Source organism: Sceloporus occidentalis, unplaced genomic scaffold (assembly GCF_023333645.1).
Source record: "Sceloporus occidentalis isolate IW3139 unplaced genomic scaffold, rSceOcc1.0.p SCAF_2, whole genome shotgun sequence".
In the NCBI taxonomy this organism is placed as follows: domain Eukaryota; kingdom Metazoa; phylum Chordata; class Lepidosauria; order Squamata; family Phrynosomatidae; genus Sceloporus; species Sceloporus occidentalis.
The window spans coordinates 148,058,817-148,082,054 of NW_028316982.1; the positions used below are offsets into that span (position 1 = coordinate 148,058,817).

At 40.7% G+C, this 23,238-nt stretch overlaps 1 protein-coding gene across 1 annotated transcript; it reads right to left on the reverse strand.

Moving 5' to 3' along the window:
* Positions 1 to 962: 962 nt before the first annotated feature.
* Positions 963 to 22,689, reverse strand: LOC149319140 (integral membrane protein GPR180-like). Its single transcript, XM_089508390.1, has 9 exons — positions 22,524 to 22,689; positions 19,981 to 20,139; positions 16,563 to 16,763; positions 13,309 to 13,489; positions 11,766 to 11,815; positions 8,373 to 8,530; positions 6,037 to 6,228; positions 5,427 to 5,504; positions 963 to 1,574 (listed from the first exon to the last, which is right to left on the reverse strand). Exons 1-9 carry the CDS (start codon positions 22,687 to 22,689, stop codon positions 1,416 to 1,418), a joined length of 1,344 nt encoding a protein of 447 aa, XP_089364516.1. The 3' UTR covers positions 963 to 1,415.
* Between the last annotated feature and the right edge of the window lie 549 nt (positions 22,690 to 23,238).

Below are 23,238 nucleotides of genomic sequence, written 5' to 3' on the forward strand. Positions count from 1 at the left end.
AGGATAATTCTGCAATAGTTGTATTCCCACTGTGGCTAGTCCTAGTGTGCAAGAGGGGTGGTGGATGGAGTGGGAAAGTAGGATAGTAAGAGTTTTTGTATGTTCTCTTTTCTTCTGGCAATTGGATCAACACAGTGAGTGACTAGTGCCTCTGAGCAAGTAGAAACAGCAAATAAACATGAATCAATCAGCTTTCATGTCTGCTTCTGATGACATTACTAACACAGCATAAGCACAGCCTTGTGTCTGTAAACGGGAGGAAACTGAAATATATTTTAGAACTAAAACTAGCTTGCTGTTCCCTCTAGGATACCAGTTAGGACCTAAAATATGCAAAACAGCTGAAATGAGTCAATTACTAAAACAGGAATATTTATTCATATTGCAAAACGTATCCCTGATTGCAATCTTGAGCAATAAACAGGCACTTCAATAAAAGTACGCATTTACAATGGCAGTCTGAAAGCTAGGCATCATTTAAAAGTGTGGTTCTACTACAACGGGTGGAAGATGGCAACTACTTAGAACCCATTGCCAACATGGATTATAACAAATCCAGTGAGTATTTTGTTTTTCAATTATTCAGAGAAAATTTAATCCTGATTAAGTATCCTTGGACAGGAATTCATGGGTAGTTGGTGATTGAAACTAACATTTATTTGAAATGCTTCTGTTAATTTAATCTGTGAATATGGCTTAATTATGATTGAATCCTCAGTGTAAGAGTAATGAATTATATCAGGATTAAAATTCTAGTGCTGCATTCCACATTCCATCCCTCCCCCACCCTCGGTCAGTTTAGGAGACACTTGCCTGCTGTTATTATAATCTTAATATTGCATTTTTAAAAAACAACAACTCTGTACTTAGTCCATCACCCATATACTCTTGTAACATTTGTATAAAACACAGAATGTAAAAAGCAGCTGGTGATGGAACTAAAATTTGAACTACATCCAAACTTCAAGGCAAGAAAGTGCTTTATATATTAAAAATACATACAACAGAACTACAGTTCACTGTAAACATTTTACACTGGCTTTCTGGACCCTTTAAACTTATGCACAAACACTTTGTTTCAAAGCAACTTTCAACCAATCTATTATTCCAATTATGAGACTATTTTATGCAATCAGTTAAATCTCTGATGGTGTTTTGGAGTGGCAATATCATGGATAAGAGTGTTCTTGGTCTCCATCCAGAACAGCAGGAACCACCATGTATTTCGTTGTTGTTGTTGATAAAATACACTTCATTCCTGTTTGTGTCATGATCCAGTGTAAGTGTTGAATTTTAATTATTTAGCTCCTCCATAAAAAACAAAACAAAACTCATCTATAATGGATTCCAGCTTAAAATAGTCACCGTTTTCCAGTCCTTATTGCATCTCTGTCGATGCATCTCCCAAATGCATCTCAGAAGTGATGCCGACTTTTATGTCCAGATGCTACAGTTAAGGGCAATGTTACGGAAGAGAAGGAGGACACTTCCCAATAAAGGCTGTGAGAAACAAAGAGTCGATATAGAAGAACCATGGAGAACAACTGGCAGAGGATGACACCGATGGTAATAATCTATAAGAAACAATAACAAAATGTGAGGGGGAAAGGAATAGGGGGAAGAGAGGAAAAACAGTGCTGTATTGAAAGAATGAAATATTGATTGCAAAATCTACATTCAATTTAATAAGCACAGGAGGGCAAGATCTCCTAACACAGAGTTTCAGTATTCTGTGTAGCCTGGGCGGGCACCATGTGGATTTCTAGATGTTTTTGGAACTCAGCTCCCTCACCACAGGTTATAATAGAACTTGAAGGGAGTTCACATCTGGAAAGCCATCATTTCCCCATATCTAATGTACCCTAAAACACTGTTTCTCTGAACCTCCAAATATTTTGGACAAAATCTGTGACCACCGGTTATGCTAGCTGAGGTGTATAGAAATTCAAAATGTCTGAAAGGTCAAAGGCTGAGGCCCACTGACCTAAAAAGTATCTGATGTAACTACAGTGGGCCCTTGCTATCCATTGGGGTTTGGTTCCAAGATACCCTGTGGATGCCAAAATCTGAGGATGTTCATTATACACACTGGCAAGTAGAGTGGTGTTCTTACATGAAATAGTAAATTTAAGGTTTGTTTTTTGGAAAAATTATTTTGAAGGGAGGGGAAATATTTTCAAGGCATAAATGGTTGAATCTGTGAATGCAGAATCTGTGGATACGGAGGGCAGACTATTTGCAGTACACCCACAAGCACATTTGGTGAGGATGTATGAGAGAGCCATCTCAGCGATTGCTCCAAGGAGGTGGAATTCCCTCCCAAGGAAGGATTGGGTTTCTTCCTCTGTTCCTCCAGGCAAAGACTATTTATTCATAGAATCATAGAATTGGAAGAAACCACAAGGACCATCCAGTCCAAAAACCCTGCCATGGAGGAGCAGACACACCCTTTGGCTGGTTGTGACAGAATGGTCTTTTAAAAGGGTGTGCTGTACTTTTACATCCTTTGTGTGTTTCTGTGTATGTGTCTTCAAGTTGCCGATCAACTTAAGGAGACTCTATTAATTTCATGGGTTTTTTCTAAGCAAGTACTCAGAGGTGGTTTTGCCAGTTACTTCCTTTGAAATACAGCATACAATACCATTGGCAGTCTCCCATCCAAGTACTAACTGGGCCTGACCCTGCTTAGTATTCAAGAGCAAACAGGATCTGGTGCCCTTAGGGTATTTAGGCCCCCTTTACTTCCTCTACTATGTTCCAAATTACTTTCAAGCTTTTAAAATTGTGGTTTTAATATGATTGCTTATTTGTTTTTTTAAAAAACTTGGGCACGTTACAGACCGCCCCAAACGGGCAGTGTCACGCTGCTGCTGGTTGCAGCGTGGAGGAGCCGCAGCAGCCAAACCGCACGACTCCTCCGCGCTGCAAATAAGTGCCAAAACGGTGCTTCTCTTTGTGGTGCGGATATGACGCCGCGAGGCGCCAATGGCGCACTTGCAGCGTCATATGCGCTGCGTGACGTGCGGACGCAGCACGTCCGCTACGTAAAGATGGCGGCCCCTGTGTGGAATGGGCACCGCCATTTTGTATGGACTTAGTCCGTATTAAGGTTAGGGGTGTCCGGAAGGGACACCCCTTTCTAACCCTAATACAGACCCAGTCCGTAGTTTATGCCCTTCTGTAACGGGCCTTTGTTTTAATCTATGTGGTAAACCAACCTGGATGAGAAAGGTGAGAAATTAGATAGGAAAAAAAGTACAACAGATTCTGTCTAGACATGGTGTACCTACACAATACAGTAACAGGGGTTTAATATCATTTTAATTTTCCTGATTGTCCTATGGAATCCTAGAATTTGTAGTCTGATGACTTACGAGGAACTTTCCACTAGAGAATACTTGTCTTGGCACTCAGTGGCATTAGACTCTCTAGCAAGAATGGGGCCTTGAGAGTTAATGGGACAAATTAATTTAAGTGAAATTGGCTGTAATGGAACTAAGGTATGACTTAAAACAGACTGTGGCACTTGTGACCACAGCACTGACTATGAACTACTAATATCAAAAATTAGAATAAAGCTAAAAAAGAGCACTAAACCAACCATCATCCCAGCAGAATTTAAAAGATAATGCGAAAAATAGATTTGTCTAACTAACTGGGAACCAGAAGAACTACGGACAGAAGTCAGGGACATAATCAAGGAGGAAAGCAGAAAGATGCTACCTGTAGCCGAAAGAAAGAAAAGAATCATTGAATGGCAGACAAAATGCTTCAAGCAGTAAAGGACAGACAAGAAGCAGAACAGAAAGTAGACAAAAATACAGTCAGTCATGAATGCAGCTGTTTAACTATTAGTGCACAAAGATATAAAGAATTATTACAGTCATCCCTCCATATTTGCGGTTTTGATATTTGCGGCTTTGATTATTCACGGATTTCATTAATATGTTCTCTCTAGGTTCTCCAGTGCAACTCTGCAGTCAACTTTAACTAAAAGTTGCACTGAAAGATCATTTGTGGCTACTCCAGTGCCATTCTATGGTCAGTGTATGTTGGACATTGACCACAGAGTTGCACTGGACGACCTAAAGATTCCTAGAGAGGTGTCCTCTCAGGTAAAAAACATGTTTTTGTGGTTTTTCCATATTCATGGGGGTCTTGTTCCCCTAACCCTAGTGAATATGGAAGGACAACTGTATAATAATCATAGCAGAGAAATGGAAGCTGACAACAAAAAAGAACTATAGACCTATTCCACAAGACCTGTAAAATCAAAGTGAAATTTAACCCAAGGGTGGGGATACTCTATGATCAGCAGAGAAACATAATACACAATCAAGGTAAAATAAAAAGATGATGGAAGCAATACATAGAAGTGCTATAAAAAGAGATAAAGGATGATTTTAATTATTCCATTTATGAAATAAAATGACACATGGGAAGATGTATCATACAAAGATGAACCCTCAGTTTTAGACAGTGAGAAAGTCCAAAGATGCAAGCTGGGTTCAGGAAAGGAAGAGGAACTAAGGATCTCATTACAAACATACACTGGATAATGGAGCGCACCAGAGAATTCCAGAAGAAAATCAGCATGTGCTTGATAGAATTGCACAAGAAAATCAGCATATGCTTGCCTTTGACTGTATAGATCATGAAAAGCTATGGATTGGTCTTAAAAGAATTGGTGTGCCACTACATCTAATTGCCCTGATGCATAACTGTACTCAGGACAAGGGGCTACTGGAGAAACAGAATAATTCCCAATTGGCAAAGGGCTCAAGCAAAGTTCCATTCTACCACTCTATTTTCTTAATTTGTATGCTGAAAATGGCCATAAACAGAGGTTTGGACTCAGAAGAAAGCAAAGTAAAGATCAGAGAACAGAATATCAACATGAAGATTGGAGGAAGGAATATCAACAATCTAAGACAGGCAGATGACACCATACTACTAGTAAAAAATAGCAAACACTTGGAAAAGTTACTAAGGAAAGTCAAAGTAGGAAGTGCTTAGGGAGGGTTACTCTTCAATACAGAGAAAACAAAAATAATGACCAAAGAGGATTTACATAAATTCAATATAGATGATGAGGAAATTAAAATAAAGATTTCCCATATTTTGGATCAATCATTGAGCAAAAAGGAGACTGTAGTCAAGAAATCAGAAGAAGACTAGGACTGGGAAGGGCAGGTGTGAAATGACTAGACAAGATACTGACGTGCAAAGAGGTAGCCACACAAATATTTAAAACTTGTAGACCCCAGTGGGGTCTGAACTTTGTAAGCTGCTCTTGGTGTCTTTTTGGCTGAAAAGAGGTGGGCGAGTGGGTAAAAATGCCTTAAACTGATATTGTACATGTGTAGAAATCATTCTGTGACTGATTCGCCATACTGAGAAGTACCTTTCATGTTGTTTATAATTACCTTCTCTCGCTGATAATCTCTAAACATTAGAGATATAGTTACAAGACTTGGGTGACACAAAAACCAGAGGATACAGCCCTGATAGAAGAAAAAATAAATTGTTAATGACTTATTTCCATGTTTCAAAACTGTAGGTTAATGTGACAAAAACTGGGACTATTTATGCACATACTCATGCTTATATTACATCTCAAATTTTTGTCTTCTTTAATTTACCAACTGCTTTTAAAATATCAAATAGATATTATTTTAAGAACAGATAGAATAGAATGTTATCTTGTGAGGCTGTTGTTGTAAAATTGGAACTAATCTAAAAAATAAAATGAGAAAGTAACCTTAATCAAACTTTTATAGAAAAATCCTAGGCTTGTTGATTTAGTAGTAATCCTCACTGTGTTCAATGGTGTCAACACCCACAAATCTATGCATACGATTGCTTTAGGCTGCAATCCTACATGTACTTTCTTGGAAGTAGCTTCACAAAAGTAATAAATAAACATGCCTAGAAGCACCATTAAACATATTTACCCAAGACTAGTTCTTGCTTGTTAAGTAGTTTTCTATAAGAATACAGCCAAGCTACTATATTGTTTCCATATAATGCACAAACCTTTGTGAAGGTAATATAGAATTCTCTTTTCAATGTACTTCTCTCAATTCGAATGATCTGGTAGAGTCCACAGCCTAGAGAAAGAGCTAGGCAAATTCTTAAGGCAATAAGAAGTCCACCTGCTAAACTTTGGTGTGAGTGGTAACTGTGGTGATTAGTGTCTTCAAATTGCTCCCATATTAATAGAATACTCTACAAAAACACAAACAATACATTTAGAATAAATATGATGCCCATATGCATTTTTTTTCCAAATACATTTGAAAATGTATGCCACCACACTGTTAGCCCATGAGGGGGAAAGGTACAGGTATTCACCAACAAAACAGATGTTATCAAAGAATGATATCTGAGCATTTATGTTGACAGTATTGACCTTCCAAATAGAAAAAAACCTATAAAGGGTGATCATCATTTTCTTTCTTCTCTTTCTATGTTATTTCACGCAAAATCTTTTTGACTTAGTCATCTTAATTATTTTGGTTTCCTCAAACAAACAAACAAACAAAAATACAAAGATTAAACTCAATAGAAAAACTTGTGAAAATAAAACTCTATGAGTACAATGTCCCATAGCCAGTCATTTTAAAGTAATTATTCTAATTCATATAGTTCCACTTTTTATCACAGTAAGAGAGGAGGCTTATCCATCGTTCTTTGGATTTAGCGTCTGATTCTCCCGCCAAAGATTCTGAAATTTTATCTATTTCAGCAATCTCTAACATTCTCAGTAGTCAGTTATCTATTGAAGATACCTCAGGAGTTTTCCAACTCTGTGCCAACATCACTCTCGCTACTGAGATCATATCTGTCTCCAGTATTTGGTTCGCTCTTTATGTTGGATAATGCTGGTCACATTTAATAGATACAGTTTTGGAGTAAATTCAAAAGATATGTCTAGAATAGAATGAATTGATTTATGAATTTGTCTCCAAAACTTTTCTATCACAGGGCACATGTGTAGCCAGTTACCAGAATTCTTTTTACATTTCCAGCAGACCATATTTGGATTTTTATATCTTTTGGCCAGTCTAGATGGAGTCAAACGCCACCTTGTCTCAAAGAATGATATTTTTCATGAAATGAGTTGGCCAGGCATAGACAAATTATTTTCTTACTCATTAGGTATTATTTTTTGCAGTCATGTGAGCAGTTTGTTTACTTTAATTACAGGGTGACCTGCCCCAGTACTAATTATTTCATGCATACTTAGGTAATGCTGGACACTAGCACAGATCTAAATGCACCTTTGTGCACAGAAGGAAACAATTGTTTAGATATATCAGATAAAATAATATTTGAAAAGTTGACAAACACATGCTGCTGTTGAGCTTTGTTCGTTCAAACAAAACACATAGTTCTTCAATAAGTGTAAACAATTTTTGTTTTTTTAGAGTATCAGTTAGAGGAATTAGTACTGAATATCTGTCATGTCTGACTTCCAGACAGTTCAGGTGTTAGTGAGGGGCCATTTTCCATGGCAAAGCTTTCAAAAGCTATATGGTTCAGAGGTGTGATCATTTCCTGCTGAATGTCTATCACTGTATGGAACAAAGGCTGCCAATAAATGCTTTCAATGAGACATTGGCCCAGTACAGACAGGCCAAAATAAAGCTGCTTTGGGTCACTTTGAAGGTATGCTCTTTAAATGATACATGCATCCTAAGAGTCAGAAGCCATGCCAAAGCCATGCTCCAGTCCTAAGAACTGGAGCATAACAACAACAACAACAACATTTATTTATACCCCACTCTTCAGCCAAAAGGCTATCAGAGTGGCTTACAGTTTGTTAATTAGACATGGCTTTGGTGCAGCTTCCAGACTCTTAGGATGTACGCATCATTTAAAGATCATACCTCCAAAGTGACCCAAAGCAGCTTTATTTTGGCCTGTCTGTACGGGCCATTAGTCACAGGTTAAATAAACAACAACTTCTTCTTCTTCTTCTTCTTCTTCTTCTTCTTCTTCTTCTTCTTCTTCTTATTTTGTCAGAAGGAGAATCCCTTACATGGGAACTGAGGCTCTCATAAAGTCTTGGACAGCTATAAATAGGAACATTTTTAATCCCTGCTAACCACTCCAAAAGATCTCCCCTTACCTATCCCCCATCTCTCAGAAAGAGATGTAACATTCATGTGTGAAATTCCACTCATGATTTTTGAAAACAATTCTATTTTCCATACAAGTTAAGCTGGGGACAGTATGTTTACCACACCTTTATTAAAATTTAGGAGGTCTAGGAGATAAACTACTCTGGTCATCAGTGAGCAACTACTAATATAAAAAAATTCTAGATCTCCTCATGTCTGAACATGCAACACAATCTAGTAACAGACCTGAGCCACAACAACAATTACAGCAATGGCAGTGGACGTTGGAGTAGAATCCCACTGGAGAGGTTTACTCTGAGATTTCTTCATTCTTCCTATTGTCCATCCCATACACAAACTCAGCAGTAGGTACAGCATCTGCATCTGAGAGATGATGTCGCACACTAACGGAAAGAAGAAGAAAATTAATATGAGTAAAATGTATTCATTATAGTGGTAATAATACAAGTTGAGTCTCCCTTATTGGAAATGCTTGGGAACAGAAATGTTTTGGATTTCAGATTTTTATTTTTATTAAATTTTGGAATACCTGTATTTGCATACACAAACCTAATGAGATATATTAGAGATGGGACCCAAGTCTAAACACAAAGTTCATTTATGTTTCATATACACCTTACATACATAGCCTGCAGGTAATTTTATAACATTTTTAATAATTTTGTGCATGAAACAAAGTTTGTGTACACTGAACCATCAGAAAGCAAAGGTGTCACCATCTCAGCCACACATAAAAAAAGGTCTGCTTTTTTGGAGTATTTTGGAATTCTGGATAAGAATGACTCAACCTGTAATATGCTGTATACAGTGGTACCTCAGGATACGAAATACCCAGGTTACGAAATTTTCAGGATACGAAAAAAACCCATAGGAAATTATTGTTCCGGGTTGCGAAAGTTTTTTCGGGTTACGAAAAAACTTTTGGTGCTTTTCTGCGCGATTTCACACGGAATCGCGGCTTTTCCCCATTAGCGCCTATGGCGATTCGGCTTGCGAAGGCTTTTCGGGTTACGAACGGCGCCCCGGAACGAATTAATTTCGTAACCCGGGGCACCACTGTACAATTCTCTTGCACAGAGCTTTGATTCAGCAAATGTATATAAAATGAGTCTGTATCATTTTGGTAAATCCTTCGATATAACCAGTTTCAATATAACCAGCTAGCTAAGGTAAATAGAAAGGGAACCCAACATATAGGCTGGATCACATCCATCTCTCTGGCTATATTTAAACCATTTGTTTGGTATTTGGATACTAATCTTTGACACATATAGTTTCCTCCTCATAGAACTGCAGATCAGAATTTGCTATATAGAACTTTTTTCTGGAGGAGAACCATTTTCAAATGTGTAGAGTAGGAATGTGCAATCTTTTGAGCCCAGAAGACAACATGTAATGCTTACTAGGGAGCTATACACCTCTGTGATTCTCTTTCCTCATTAAGAGAGAATGAAGAGGCTTCACTCCACCCCATTCTCCAATGTGGAAAGAGCAGTGTGTATGAAATCAATGAGAAACTGGCAGTAGAGGAATTTGGTGTTAGCAGTGGAGTGTGTGTGTGTGTGTCAAAATATTGACAAAGGAGGGGACCTTCTCAGAGTATTACATGCGGCTCCCTGAGCTGTGCATTATGCACCCCAGTCTAGATACATTCTAGAACTGTCACTGTATCTGTCAAATGGAACGGGGCAGGATTAGTCTTGCTGCTGCAATAATAGCCAGTTTGGAAGCCTAGCCATTGTATTTTTTTTAAAAAAAATATTATACTATCATCAGACAGAAGGACCAGCACAAGGAGAAATAAGGAAACAGCAAATGTATTTTTTAAATGAGGAGCAAAATGGTGGAGATAGACACGCTCATTTCATTTTCCCATCTTTGTTTTCTTACACTTATGAGATTAATATTCCTGGGCTACCCAGTACTGTTACATATGTTTCCAGAAAACACTTTTTAGTGACGGATCTCAGGTCAATTTGCATTAGATTACCAAAAAATTCTCATTCCCAATTCTTTCACAAAAGTGACAAGAAGTCTCCCACACCGCCCTGTCAAATAGCTTGCTAAAATGCAAGAGTAGATTTGTGTGTAAAAGGATATGAGATCTGTTATTGTCCTGAAAGCAAATTCTTGGGCTGAGTAGGTGCTTGGAGGCACCCTGTTCCTTCATTCTGTGTCATCATTTTGCATCTCATTCAAAGCAGATCTGTCAAGTCTGACATTTTCCCACCTCACCTTAGGGGGAAGATGAATTTTATTAATTAATGTGTTGTAATCTGGTATTCTTAGTCATTTAGGCTGCAATCCTTTACCTGTCTGTAATGGGGAGTACGTCTGAGTAGACATGCATACAACTAGAAAATTAGCCCCATTTGGAATAAGTATTTTTAATAAGATAGCAGTTCCATGCAAGAATGGCAATCTGGATCTTTAAGCATGGTATTCCATAATAAAATCAGCCCTGGTTTTCCAGCAAATTCAGCATGTCATGAAATAAAGATATATGAAAACTCAGATAAAACAGATTGCCCTGAAAGTCTGGCTCTACTCTGGTTTGGGGGTGTGGCATTTAATGCTATGCCCCTGAGTTGCCTGGAAGCTGTGCTGGTGATTACATGCCAGCCAGCTTCCAGGTGACTTAGGGATGTGGTGTTCAGATGTCACTTGCCCCAGAGCTGGCGAAAAGCTCTAGAGGCGGCTTTCTTCTGCTCCAGATAAGGGAAGAAAAGCTGGCTGGATTGGGGCCACAGCATGTGGTTGCTGCTCTCTCAGGAGCAGTGTCATGCCGCCCCTTCGCGGCCGTCTGTTTTGCCTCGAGTTTCTCTTAAGGTCATCTATGTTTATAAGTACAGTCGACCCTTGATATTGGAATGGCAAGAAGGAGGGCAATTTCACTTTTCCCAAACCCCTTCCCAAGGCAAGAGAGCTGTCTTTACAGAGGCAGCTCCATTTCATGAAAAAGGATGGGGGATTATTTTCCCCAAAACCCTTCCCAAAGCAGAGAACTGCATGGGAAAAGAGGCAGTTCTCTGGCCTGGAAAAGGGCAGGATTGGTGGGCGCATCCTTCCTGGCTTCTGCAATTTTTTTCCTCCCCAGGGGAAAAGCCCAGGAGAGATGATGAGGAGGAGTGCATGTGCAGCAGCCTAGACCTCGTGAGTAATTGAAACTGCGAGCCGCAAATGTTGAGGCACAACTATAGTTCAAAAGTATGGTATATACTCATGTATAAGTCTAGAAATTTAGGTCAAAAATTGATCCAAAAAACCTGAGTCGACTTGTCCATGGGTCAATGTAGGTACTGTAGTTTAACTCTCATTTTTTAAAAGGGAACCACCCCATGTTGAAAGGAGAAAGTAATTTATCCTGGAAGCACTGACTTCCCTCTATTCTCATCCATCCAATCTTTAAAGTGAGCACAGAGTTATATCTTTTGGAATTTTGTAAGTTCTTTGGCCCTTTTTACCTTTGCTTAATCATTTAGATCCTTTGTTACATGCACCTAAGTTTTACCCTCGACTTATCATATCAAACTCCATTATTTTGGCCCCAAAACCTGCCCTTGACTTATACATGAGGTCGACTTATAGTTGAGCAAATATGGTGTAAGTTATACTTACATTCTGCAAGGCTTCCCATGAAAGGTGCTCCCACTCCATTTTTCGAATAACTAATAAAAACAGACAAAAACTGCTGGTGAATTTGCTTCTTTAAATTGCTCATTAAAAATGTTCTTTGTCTAATATTGGAACTGTTCATGCAACCTATTTACATTATTTCTGAACATAAAAAGACATGTAAGCATCTCAATTTTTTTCTCTTCTTGTACAAAAACTAAACTTCCCTGAAGAAGAATTTTACCTTTCTAGAAAAATTATATAAATCTCTATATAAATGTTTTATACACACACACTCCCACTCTCATAAGAAAGGCTCTTGCAAAACAAGCAAATGCCACTGAGGTGATTCCATATTTGGTTTCCAAAATAATAATAATTTAAAAATATTGTAAAAAGACCTTTAAACAGCAGAAAACTGAAATGCACTATTTTGCAAGCTATGCTTGAATGTATGTATCCTTTTTTGCATAAATAAGAAGAAAACATTAAGAAAAAATTGTAGCGTAATAAACAGTACAGTTCTATTCAGTAGGGTTGGTCTCAGTTAAAAAGTATAAACAATGTATAGAAAATCTGGACATTAACAAAATGTACAAAGGATGCATACTACTTAAACAGAAGTTGAAGTTGAAATGCTTAACTACATAGAAGTAAGGTGGGATCAAGGGGTGAAGAAGACGGCTGGCTGCGATCAGGCCAGGACTGTGGCGACTGTATGGCCCGCTCCCAAAATGGGCCGCCTGATGCAGTCCTAAACCACACAGCCCAGGTGGCAGATTAAAGCAGCTTCTTTTTAATTTGGTCCTTTGTACTGGAGGGTGTTGTCAGAGCGGCTTCCAGCCACTTTGGAGGCATGCGTGGTCTAATTGCCATGCCCTCAAAACGTCTGGAAGCCACTTCATTTAGCCCATTTGTTTCGGGCCTTTGAAAACAAAAGTTTTACAGTGTGTGTTTTTCTTGGCCTATTCTTACCACTGGATGTTATTTCCTACTAGCTCCCTATTGAGCTATTACAATCAGAGGATGGCACATATTTTATGATGCAATTGTATTTGCTGCATGCAAACTGGTGCATCCCAGAGCAAATATGTAAAGAGTGCACGCACATGAGAACTTTGGTAACACACATTTATGCCTTCCACACTGCTGTAGGAAATACCAGGGTAACATCAGAGAACATGCAGAAAACATATTTACTTGGTAAAGTATAGACTTCTCTTAAATCATCTGCCTTGTACCTCTGCAGTGTTATAACAATTGCACTAACATAGCAGCGGATTCAAAGTCTGCTCTCCCATGCACATGGACAGAACAGTGGAAGAGTCCAATATTTGCAACGAGAAGATTTCAAGTTCTATCCCTAGCATTAAATACACTTTGCTATTAGAGGTAGGAAAGAACACTGTAAGCCACAGTATGACAGTAACTGAGTCTCAATTTTGGGATAAAGGTGGGATGATATTATCATCATTTGTTGATGATGATTGCTGTTGTTAATATTATCATTATTATTGTTAGTTTTATTGACGGGATTTCAATTTACCTTGAAAAATGCAGATAGTTTGCAAAAGTTGAAGCAGCCTGCAACAGCAAAACAGTGGACAGTACTTTTAACACTGTGTGCATAGGGCCTCCTTTCTTCATAGTCTGCCACAATGACTGAGCATATATGCAAGCACCAACAAAATATGCCAGGACAAGTAGGAAGAAGAACTCGTGTAGGCCTAGGAAGAAGAGCAGAATGTCATTCACGTTCCTTCATTTAGACATTTAATAAAAATCGAAGCTATTTCCAAAAAAATGTCAAAGTAAATACAAGTAACGAAATAAAAGTGACAAATGAAACAAAAATACTGTTTTAAAAGATTAACAAAACAGCTGCAATCTGAACAGATAAAATCCAAAAACAGAGATCTAAAGTGCATGAGACAACAAACAAGATTTCACCTGGTATGACAGAACAAGAAATATAGTGCTAGGTGAAGTTTTCTAGAAAGTAACTTTTAAAGCCCGGGAGCTCACATGAGCGAACACCTTGCTCAAGAAAGGCACACTGGAGACTGGCTGGTAATCACCTGAGCTCCACAATCCAGAATGGTGGTGTTTACAAAGGGCTACTTTAGGCCTCTTGTAGCCATCCTGGAACACTGCCTTGCTACAAAGAGACATTCACTGCTCTTTTTTCTCACTTGGCCAGTCTATCCTCTGGCTACTTTCATAAGGGCAAGGGTAGAACAAGCATGTAACAGGTCTCACCTCTCCTGCCCATGTCTCTTGCACATATATTATAAAGTATCCATTTAGACAACCAGCAATAACAGCACTGAAATTCTAGTATAGCTTGTGTATCACCGTTAAGATCTGATTTCAGAAAACTAATTACAGGGTGTGACCAGAGCACATTATCCTATCACATGCCTTTTGTTTCTTCTTGATGTGCCAATTCATGTATAGGAACACACTGTTATTATATTTATTATTACAGTTGCCCCTCCTTTCTTGCAGACTTGAGGTCCGCGGTCTTGAATATTCACGGAGGAAAGATCTCCATTATTTTCAATGTGGTGCACCCCCATGGCATGCACCCTGTGTGTGCATGAGGGCACACACCCCATTCATGCCTATGGAGCTTGAATATTGGCAAGTGTCCATTTTCGGGGGTGGGAGGGTGGGGAGTCCGGAATGTATATTTATTTGTACCCTGTTCCCCCCAAAAATTGGGGTGCAAAGCAGCTTACAGTCTCAAAGCACAATACAATTAAAACCATGCAAAAGTGACAATTAAAATGGAATTAAGCTATTACAAATTAAAAAAGATACTTTTTTTAAAAAAATAGAATACAATTTAAAAAGATAATGACACTTAAAAACCATACAGTTTAAAAGAGTACCTTACCTCCAGGAAGTTCTTTAAAAACTTTCTGTTTTAAAAGCTTGTCTGAACAAAAAGGTCTTAACTTGCCAGAAGGAGGACAACAAAGAGAGGCCATTCTGTCCTCTTTGGGAAGGGGGTTCCAGAGTCTAGGGGCAGCCACTGAGAAGACCCTCTCCCACATCCCTACCAACTGTGCTTGTGCTGGTGTTTGGATGGATAGAAGGGCCTCTTCCGAGGATTTCACAGTTCCAGGATGGCTCATACAGGAAGATATGGTCTGCCAAATAGCTTGGACCTCAGCCATATAGGGCTTTATAGGGCATAACCAGCACTTTGAATTGTGCTCAGAAACAAACTGGCAGCCAGTAGAGCTGTTTCAACAGGAGCATTGTGTGATCTCTGTAACCTGCCTGTTAACACCCTGGCTGCAGCTCTGGACTAGCTAAACTTTCCGAACACACTTCAAAGGCAGCCCCAAGTAGAGTGTGTTATAGTAGTCTAAATGGGATGTAACCAAGGTATGTACCAAGGAGGCCAGATGCACCATTTCAAGGAATGGGTGTAGCTGGCACACAAGTTTTAAATGGGCAAAAACACTCCTGTTCATTGCAGAAGTTCAGAGCTGAGTCCAGGAGTATCTCCAAACTGCAAACCTGCGTCTTCAGTGGGAGTGTAACCACATCTAACATAGGCTGATCCCTATTCCCTGATCTGCCTTCTGGATGACCAGGAGCACCTCTGTCTCATCTGGATTAAGTTTCAATTTGTTTGCCCTTATCCAGTCTATTGCTGATAACAGGCACTGGTTTAGGACCAGGGCAGCCTCCTTGGATTGAGATGGAAAGAAGTAGTAGACTTATGTTTCATCTGTATATTGATGGCACTGCACCCCAAAATTAAGGATAACTTTCCCCAGCGGTTTCATGTATATGTTAAATAGCATGGGGAACAACACAGAACATTGTGGGACCCCACAGTTTAATGCCAGGGAGTCAAGCAGGAGTCCCCCGGCACCACCACCTTCTGGATTTACTTCTCCAGGAAGGAACGGAGCCACTGAAAAACAGGACCTCCAAGTCCCATACAAGTCTGTTCAAATGCCTGTTATAATGTCTTTTCCATATATCCAGTACTTAGGCCCATTTTTCTCCATTTAAGCAGTAGTGATTGAAGTTTAAAAAAGCAGCCCCAGCTGCATGTTTCCAGCAGTCTTTGGTTATTGGTAAACACTGTAGTTGCCGTGCTGCAATCAACTATTTTCTACATTATGTGAAAGAGGTTCCACTTTTGTCTTAAGCATAAGTGTCTAACTTTTAAAACATTTATTATGACAAAATCTCAGATGCCCTGCAATAGATACCTGTGGTGTGTCTCTCTCTTACCACTAGATGTCACTGCTGCTATACTTAAAAGGCACCGTGAATTCATACAGCACAAATACAAGATACAAAAAGATTTCAGTTTTGGAGAAGTTATGTTTATGGTGTATGCACTTTAGCCAGCATTGTGTCACATCAAGATTGATTAAAGGCCCTTGGTCTCTGTGTTTCCCAACAGAAGTATGTCCTGTTGCTTTTATATATTGTCTTAGAATTTGTTACTTGAAGATAGTTACTTATCTCTATGTGTATTCTATATTCTTAATTCATTCCATGAAATATCAAGCTGCCATTCTTTTCATGTTGTGTTAGCCATCAGCTAATCAACTAATGTTAACTGCCCTGTTATAAAATGGAGTAATAATGTTAGTTAGCTTATCTATGACACAGGTAGGTAAAATGGTGCCCTCTACAGGGTTTGAACTACAACTCGTCTAACTCTCATCATGGGCCATGCTAAGTGGGCAATATAGGAGTTGTAGTCCAAGGCATGTGTCACACTAACCCTCCCCCCATCTCCAATGTCAAAAAAATATATCTTACCTGATTCCCCTGCACTAAAGTGATCTAATGGATTCCCTTCCGAATCGGGATTTAGTAACACCATTTCAAACTGAACATCCTCGGATTCAGAATTCTCATAATTCTCTGCACAGGTAAACTTGTCGACATAAAACACGTACCATGTGTCTGGATATGGAACCTGGGACACTGTCAAATTCTGTTCAGTGCAGTTCATGCTCACTTAAAAAAGAAAGAAGGAAATCAGTACATTCAGAAAGCTGGAAAGAAAAAGAGACTAGCTCTCGCACCCATTTTTTACAGTGTGCATATGCAACAAGGCATTGAAGTCAGTCCAAATTCCTTGGACTAGAGCAAACATTTCCCCCCCTGTATGTACTTACAATGCAGGTGGGTTAACTAACTTTGGCGCGTTACAGACAGCCCAGAAGGGACAGTCTCGCGCCGCTGCTGGTTGCTGTGTTTGGGAACCACAGCATCCAAACCGCGCGGTTCCCGGATGCAGCAAAGAAGGAGCGTGAAAATCGCGCTCCTTCCTTGGCCCTGGAAGAGGTGCCGCGAGGCGCTAGTCGCGCACTCGCGGCATCACTTCCGCTGTGTGACGTGCGGACGCAGAGCATCTACTACATCAAAATGGAGGCGGCCGTATGGAACGGCCACTGGCATTTTGGCATAGTCATTACGCGCGAGGGGCAAAGCGTGTCAGGAAGCGCCGCCCCTCGCGCGTAATGACGGCACGATGACGGCGCCTCATGGGCCCATCTGTAACGCGCCATCGAATGGTGAGGTTTACATGGCACAATGTATCCTAAGTTAAGTAGCCTATATTTAACTTCAACAAGACAGGGTTAAATATATGTAAAACTCACTCGCAATGAATGGAACTTAGATGTGCTGAACTACAGTTGGCTTGTGACCATAATGCAATTTAGCTGTAGGGCTAAATCTAGTCTCCTGTGGTCCCAATGTTGTCCTCTGGGTTTTTCTGGGTGACCATACCCCTTTCCCCATTACACTGTTGTTTAGTGGCTTCTCAGCTACTTACTGAGAAAATTTAAAACGCTCCCCTATGGATCCTAAGTGTAAACTAAAATATATTGGTATTTTTGGTCTCCTCTTTTTTGCCCTTGGCCCTGTCCGGCTCTAGAATGTGGCTCTGGAGAACTACTCTGAAACTGAATTCAGCTCCCATATTGAAAAGAAGTTCTCCACCCTTGCCATCAAGTGTGGTCCAACTCATATATTCTTAGTGCATAATACAACCAAAGTTCACATATGTAGCTCCATGGTACCAGATGTGTTTTGCATTTAGGAAGCCCACATTCAACTCTTGGCATCTCTAGGTAGAAATATAAAAGATTCTAGTTTGAAACCACAGCCAGCCAGTCAGAGTAGACAATACAGAACTAGATGGGCAATATGGCAGCTATCTATGTCCCCATACATGATGAAGCCTCCGCATCTCTATTTAGACAATCTGGCTCATGGAGCATAATTTCAAAATCACCGGGGGGGGGGGGGGACCTTAAGTAAAATCACTCATATAATGGCAAAAATATATGATACTAAAGGAAAGCTGTTATTATCGGCTTAATTCGTTTAGCACCTAATAGATATTAATACTATTCTATCTTTCTAAAATGTAATTTGCATGCCTTTACTCTGGGCAATACATAAATTATTAAATATCTGTATTAGTATTTCTTTGAAAACAATTCTAAAAGTATTTTCAGTGTCTTTGTACATCACACATTTGTGCTTCACAGAAGTGGTATTAAACTTAAGAGCTTGAATGCCTGGCTTCATTTTCAAGAAGTGACTAATTGGAAGGGAAAAGTGGGGGGTGAGTGAGAGACAGGAACACTGGAGCCCCTTGATATAAGAGACTTTCTCAATACAAGACAAAACTGCATGCTGCTTCTATGGTACCGTAATTATGAAGTCAAATATTAACACTCAATATATTAAAAATGACCACCTAATTGCACAATTAGTTAATAGCATAATTAGGTGATGAAAAGAAATTTCTTTTTAAATCAACTCTAAGGAAACCAGTTCAGGCTTTAATTAATTTGAAGCGAGAAAACCCTGAGAATAAATGAAAAGGAATTACTGTCACTTTAGGGGGGGGGGGAATCCCCCAATATATATTGCAAACCATATCTACTCCAATGTTCTGTGGACCATAGCAGATAAGCATATTTAAAACTGTGTATTATTTTTATTTATTTGCTTGATTCAACCCCACCTTTCTGCCCTGGAAAGTGATTCAAAGAAGCCATACAATAAAGATAACAACAACAACAACAGCAGCAAAATTTAAAGATTAAAAACAGATATACTAAAAGCAATCTAAAGGGAAGATAAAAAACTCCCTACCGTTTATGTTTTGTTGAACTCTGGAAATCTGGTAACATGTGACTTAGAGTCTGTATAAAAGGTAACCTATTCTTAAGAAAAGGATAAAGGCTGATATGGGCCTAGATTCTAAGATAAATGAGCTTAAAACACAATTCTGTGCATGTTTACTCAAAACTGAGCCTTAATGAGTGCAATGGGGATTATTCCCAAATAGATTATTAGACTGAAGTCTTTAGGAAGTTTGAACTGAGAAGGCTTCCCTCCCCCCCCAGCATTATCCCACCTCTCACTCCACAGCATTCTCCAGTGACTTTCAGGGATTGAATGTGGATGCAGGTGGAAAGTTAACTTCCTTAAGTTAACTCATCTTAGGCTACAAGCCACTGAATTTTTAAACAATGAAAAAATGTTTACCCAAAGAAATATCCATGTGTGTTTTGATATTTCCTGAAGACAAAACAGTCATCACCAGAGTGAGCAAGCTGCAGCAGTGTAAGCTTCTACACAGGTGAAAGACAGCTGGTATTTAGTGCATGTTGTGTTACTACAGCTGCTTTCATGTGTATCTTCACTCCTACCTGTGTATCATCATGTATGTCCTACTGTATTTGTTTACTGAATGTGATGTCTTGTTGCATTACGTGCTGTACATGTTTACTCTGGTATAGAGCAGCATATGCCTACCTATGGCATGCTGGGGTGTGTGCATCCTCCAAACTGGAGAGGAAAAAGACTGAGCCAGAAAATCTTAAGGAAAGTGGGGGAGATACAATTGTGAGGAAGCACAGTAGCTGAGACTGATAAACAGCCAGTTCCAATTATCTGGGGATAATGTGGGCTATAGTCTAACACACTGAAAAGGGAAACAGAAAAGGCTTGTGTATAAAAAAAAAAATACTGCTTATATTGCTATGAAGTTAATATGGGGATGCATCAACTACTATACTTCTGATACTTGAGTACATTTATGCTATACTCTTCTTGTATGTACACAACCAAATGATGTATTTAATAATGCTACAAGCTGTCTCAATAAGTTAAGGACCTATTCCCCCTTCCACCATCCTGTCATACTCACTTATGAGCTGAGCTTTGGATAGCTTTTCTTTACAGCTGTAATCCTGTGTGCTGTCTTGTAACTTTTGCCATTCCTGAGCTTGAAATAGGTGAAGCTTGGCTTCTTTTCCAACAGCTGTTGCTACATTGCTGATTCTGACATACAGAAGAGCACAATCACCTTGATATTTAAAAAGAAGTCAAATTCTGTTACATATATTAAATAAAAGAAAGAGAATACAAATATTACCAAGATGACTAAATTGGATGAAGTGTCTCTTAATCTGGACTCCCGCTAAAAGTCCACTGTCTTACCAACATTATTCTTGTGTCTTCTCAAAGAGAAGTTTAAGTTGTTCCTAGTTTTGAACATCTGTTCCTTACTTAATACTTCATGGTCCAACTATGACAATGAAAGGTCATCTTTCAGTTCCTTCTCAGAGTAATATTACAGAGGGGTGTCAGCTTCTGGCTCAGTTCCTTGTAGTAGAAGCTGGGATGGGGAAGAGGGGCCAGATTCAGCCTAAAACAAGGAACTTGCTCATTCCTTGGCTGGTGCAATAATCAGCTGAGCAATGCTGTACCTTCCCTCCAATTGGCTTGGCAGCAACTTTAAAAACAACGTGCCGCCCTGTTATTTTCCATATACAGTCGGCCCTCCATATCAATGGATTATGCATACACAGATTCAACCATTTGTGGCTTGAAAATATTTTTTTAAGTCCTAAAAGAAACCTTGGTTTGCCGTTTTATGTACCATATATACTCAACTATAAGTCAACTTCATGTATAAGTCGAGGGCAGGTTTTGGGGCCAAAATTATGGATTTTGACATGCCCCGTGGACAAGTTGTGGGTAAAACGTAGGGGCATGTAACACAGGATTTAAAGGATGAAGCAAAGGAAAACAATGCCAAAGAACTTACACAATTCCAAAGGCATGTTTGTGCTCCTACTAAAGGCTGTATGAATGAATGAATAGAGTGGGTCCAATGCTTCCAGGACAGATTGCACTCTTGCCTTTCACCGGGGGATGGTTCCTTTTTACAGTAAGAGTTAAAGTACAGTACTTACATTGACTCATGGATAAGTCAGGTTTTGGGGGTCGATTTTTTGACTAAAATTTCCAGAGTTATGCATGAGTATAGACAGTAAGTGGCACCCTTTGTATATAATGGGGATGGAGAACCCATGGATGTTGGTATTAATGGTGGGGTCCTGGAACAAAGCCCAGCAGATGGATCCCAAGGGCCCACTGTCAAGTTGGTGGCAGGTGCCATTTCCCTCCCAGTTGAGCACAGCCCACAGAACGGTCAAGACGGATGCGGCCAGCCTTTTCATAACAGGCTGTTTCTACAAGGCGTGCTGCTCAAAGTGGAGACGTTTAAGATTTCAGCAGCTACAGTCAGAGGTGTGAAAACTTTTGGTGTTCATTTTTGGGGACATCTACTAGATCTATGTAAAGATACCGTACCTTCCCTCAATTAGTTTGGCGGCAGATTTTACAACAATACGCCATCTTGTTATCTTCCATACAAAAACTTTATGCACACCATTGACGGCAGGGCTGTTTTCTCCCTCTCAGATGGGCATAATGCACAGAATGGTCACTACTGACACAGGACAAAAGGTATGTAAAGATCTGAAGGTCTGCATCATGCATTTTCTGAAGTCTGATCAGCCAAATAAAGGGAGCACCGTTTTGTGGATTCTGGATGTTACCGTACTTTGCTATATGACTGACATGGCTACACCTGAATGTGTTATGGAGAAAGCATGGTTGCCACCCAATGTGCACGCATTGTAATTTCATGGGGACAGACTGGACAAATCAGAAATGGCTCTGATAGCCTGGCGGAGTGGACTGTCACACCTCTCACTCCAAGCAGAAGAGACAAGAATAGCCATGTGTTGGATCAGATCAAGGGTCTCTCTTAGTGGCTCCTAGTCTGTCATCCTCCCAGGGACGTAGCCAAGGGGGGGGATCTTGGGGTCCGGACCCCCCCTTCCATTAGAAAAATGAATGGTGTGTGCTTCTGTGCCGCCACACCCAAGCCCCATTATAATGGTGGCACTTAGTCCGGACCCCCCCTTCCTAAAATCCTGGCTACGTCCCTGATCCTCCAGGTCCTTTGGACTTCAGTTCTCATCCCTCCGGACTGTTGGCCAAGCTCTTTGGGGCTTCTGGGAGACGAGGATCAAAGCAAATAGAGGACCAAGGGTTGGGGATCTGACCCAGTTGCCGACAGAAAGCCCACCAGCAAGTCCTAAGGGCAACCTGCCGCCCATTTCATGCTCCTCTGAGAACTGCTAACAGAGAGAGGCACATTGCTTCTGACAGCAGGGGAGACACACAGCCATCCTGAGTAGTAGACGTTGTTCTTGTGTGCTGACTTATGGCTGTTTGCTCTGCTCTGGGCCCACAACGAACTCCAACTCCCAGAATTCCATAGCCTTGAGCTATGAAAAGAGTTAAAGCGCTACCAAACCGGGTTATTTCTCCAGTGTGGATGTACCCCACTCCCAATGGAAGCAGGACTGGGCTGCCGCCCCCTTGGTCCCTTACCGTGGAACTGGAACTGGGCCACCGCCTGGCTTCGGGCAGCAGCGGCGCTGGAGAAGCCTCCGCGGACCGTCTTGCCTCTCGCGGGCGGCAGCCAGAGGGCGGCCCACGATGCCAGCCCTAGCCCTAGCCCCAGCCATCGCAGCAGCAGCAGGAGGCTCCCCATCATGGTCACCTCCCGGTCCCCATCCCGACCACGTCTGCAGCAGCCTCAGTCAGCCCAGGACAGAGGCAGGGCGGGAGGGGGCGGGGAAGAACGCCAAGCGCAGCCAATGGGAGTCCTCGGAGCCGGAATGGGCGGGCACACGGGCGACGCTCGCTCCCAACCAGCGCAGAGAGGCCCTTGCTAGGAGAGGCCGCCGCCCAATCGCCGCGTTTAGACGGGAAGTGGGCGGGGCTAGCCTCTCGGAGGCAACGTGTATGGCGAGGATGGGGAGGGGAGGGGCGGGGCTGTGGGCGGGGCAACGGCGGTGACGTAGGGGGCGGGGCTGAGAGTAAACGGCCGTTATTCGCCGTTGCCTCAGAGGAGGAGGGGGGGCGGCAGTCCAGACCCTCCTGGACTCCAGTCATAAAAGAAAGGCATCTTGTTAGTTAGGACTAATACATGGAAGCATAACCTTTCCTAGGTCCAAGACACACTACAGGAATAACTTTAACTGCCCTGGCTCAGCGCTAGGGAATCCTGGGAACTGTAGTGTGTCTTGGCAGAGAAGGCTCA

What these genes read in the sequence shown, in the direction of transcription:
- LOC149319140 (XM_089508390.1), bottom strand. Translation starts at nt 22,689, where the DNA reads ATGATGGGGAGCCTCCTGCTGCTGCTGCGATGGCTGGGGCTAGGGCTA. An exon ending in ATCCAAAGCTCAGCTCATAA is followed by an intron (nt 16,764 to 19,980) that starts GTGAGTATGACA and finishes TTCTTTTTTAAG; the next exon opens with TGAGCATGAACTGCACTGAA. An exon ending in TAATTGTTGTTGTGGCTCAG is followed by an intron (nt 6,229 to 8,372) that starts GTCTGTTACTAG and finishes GTGTTTTTGTAG; the next exon opens with AGTATTCTATTAATATGGGA.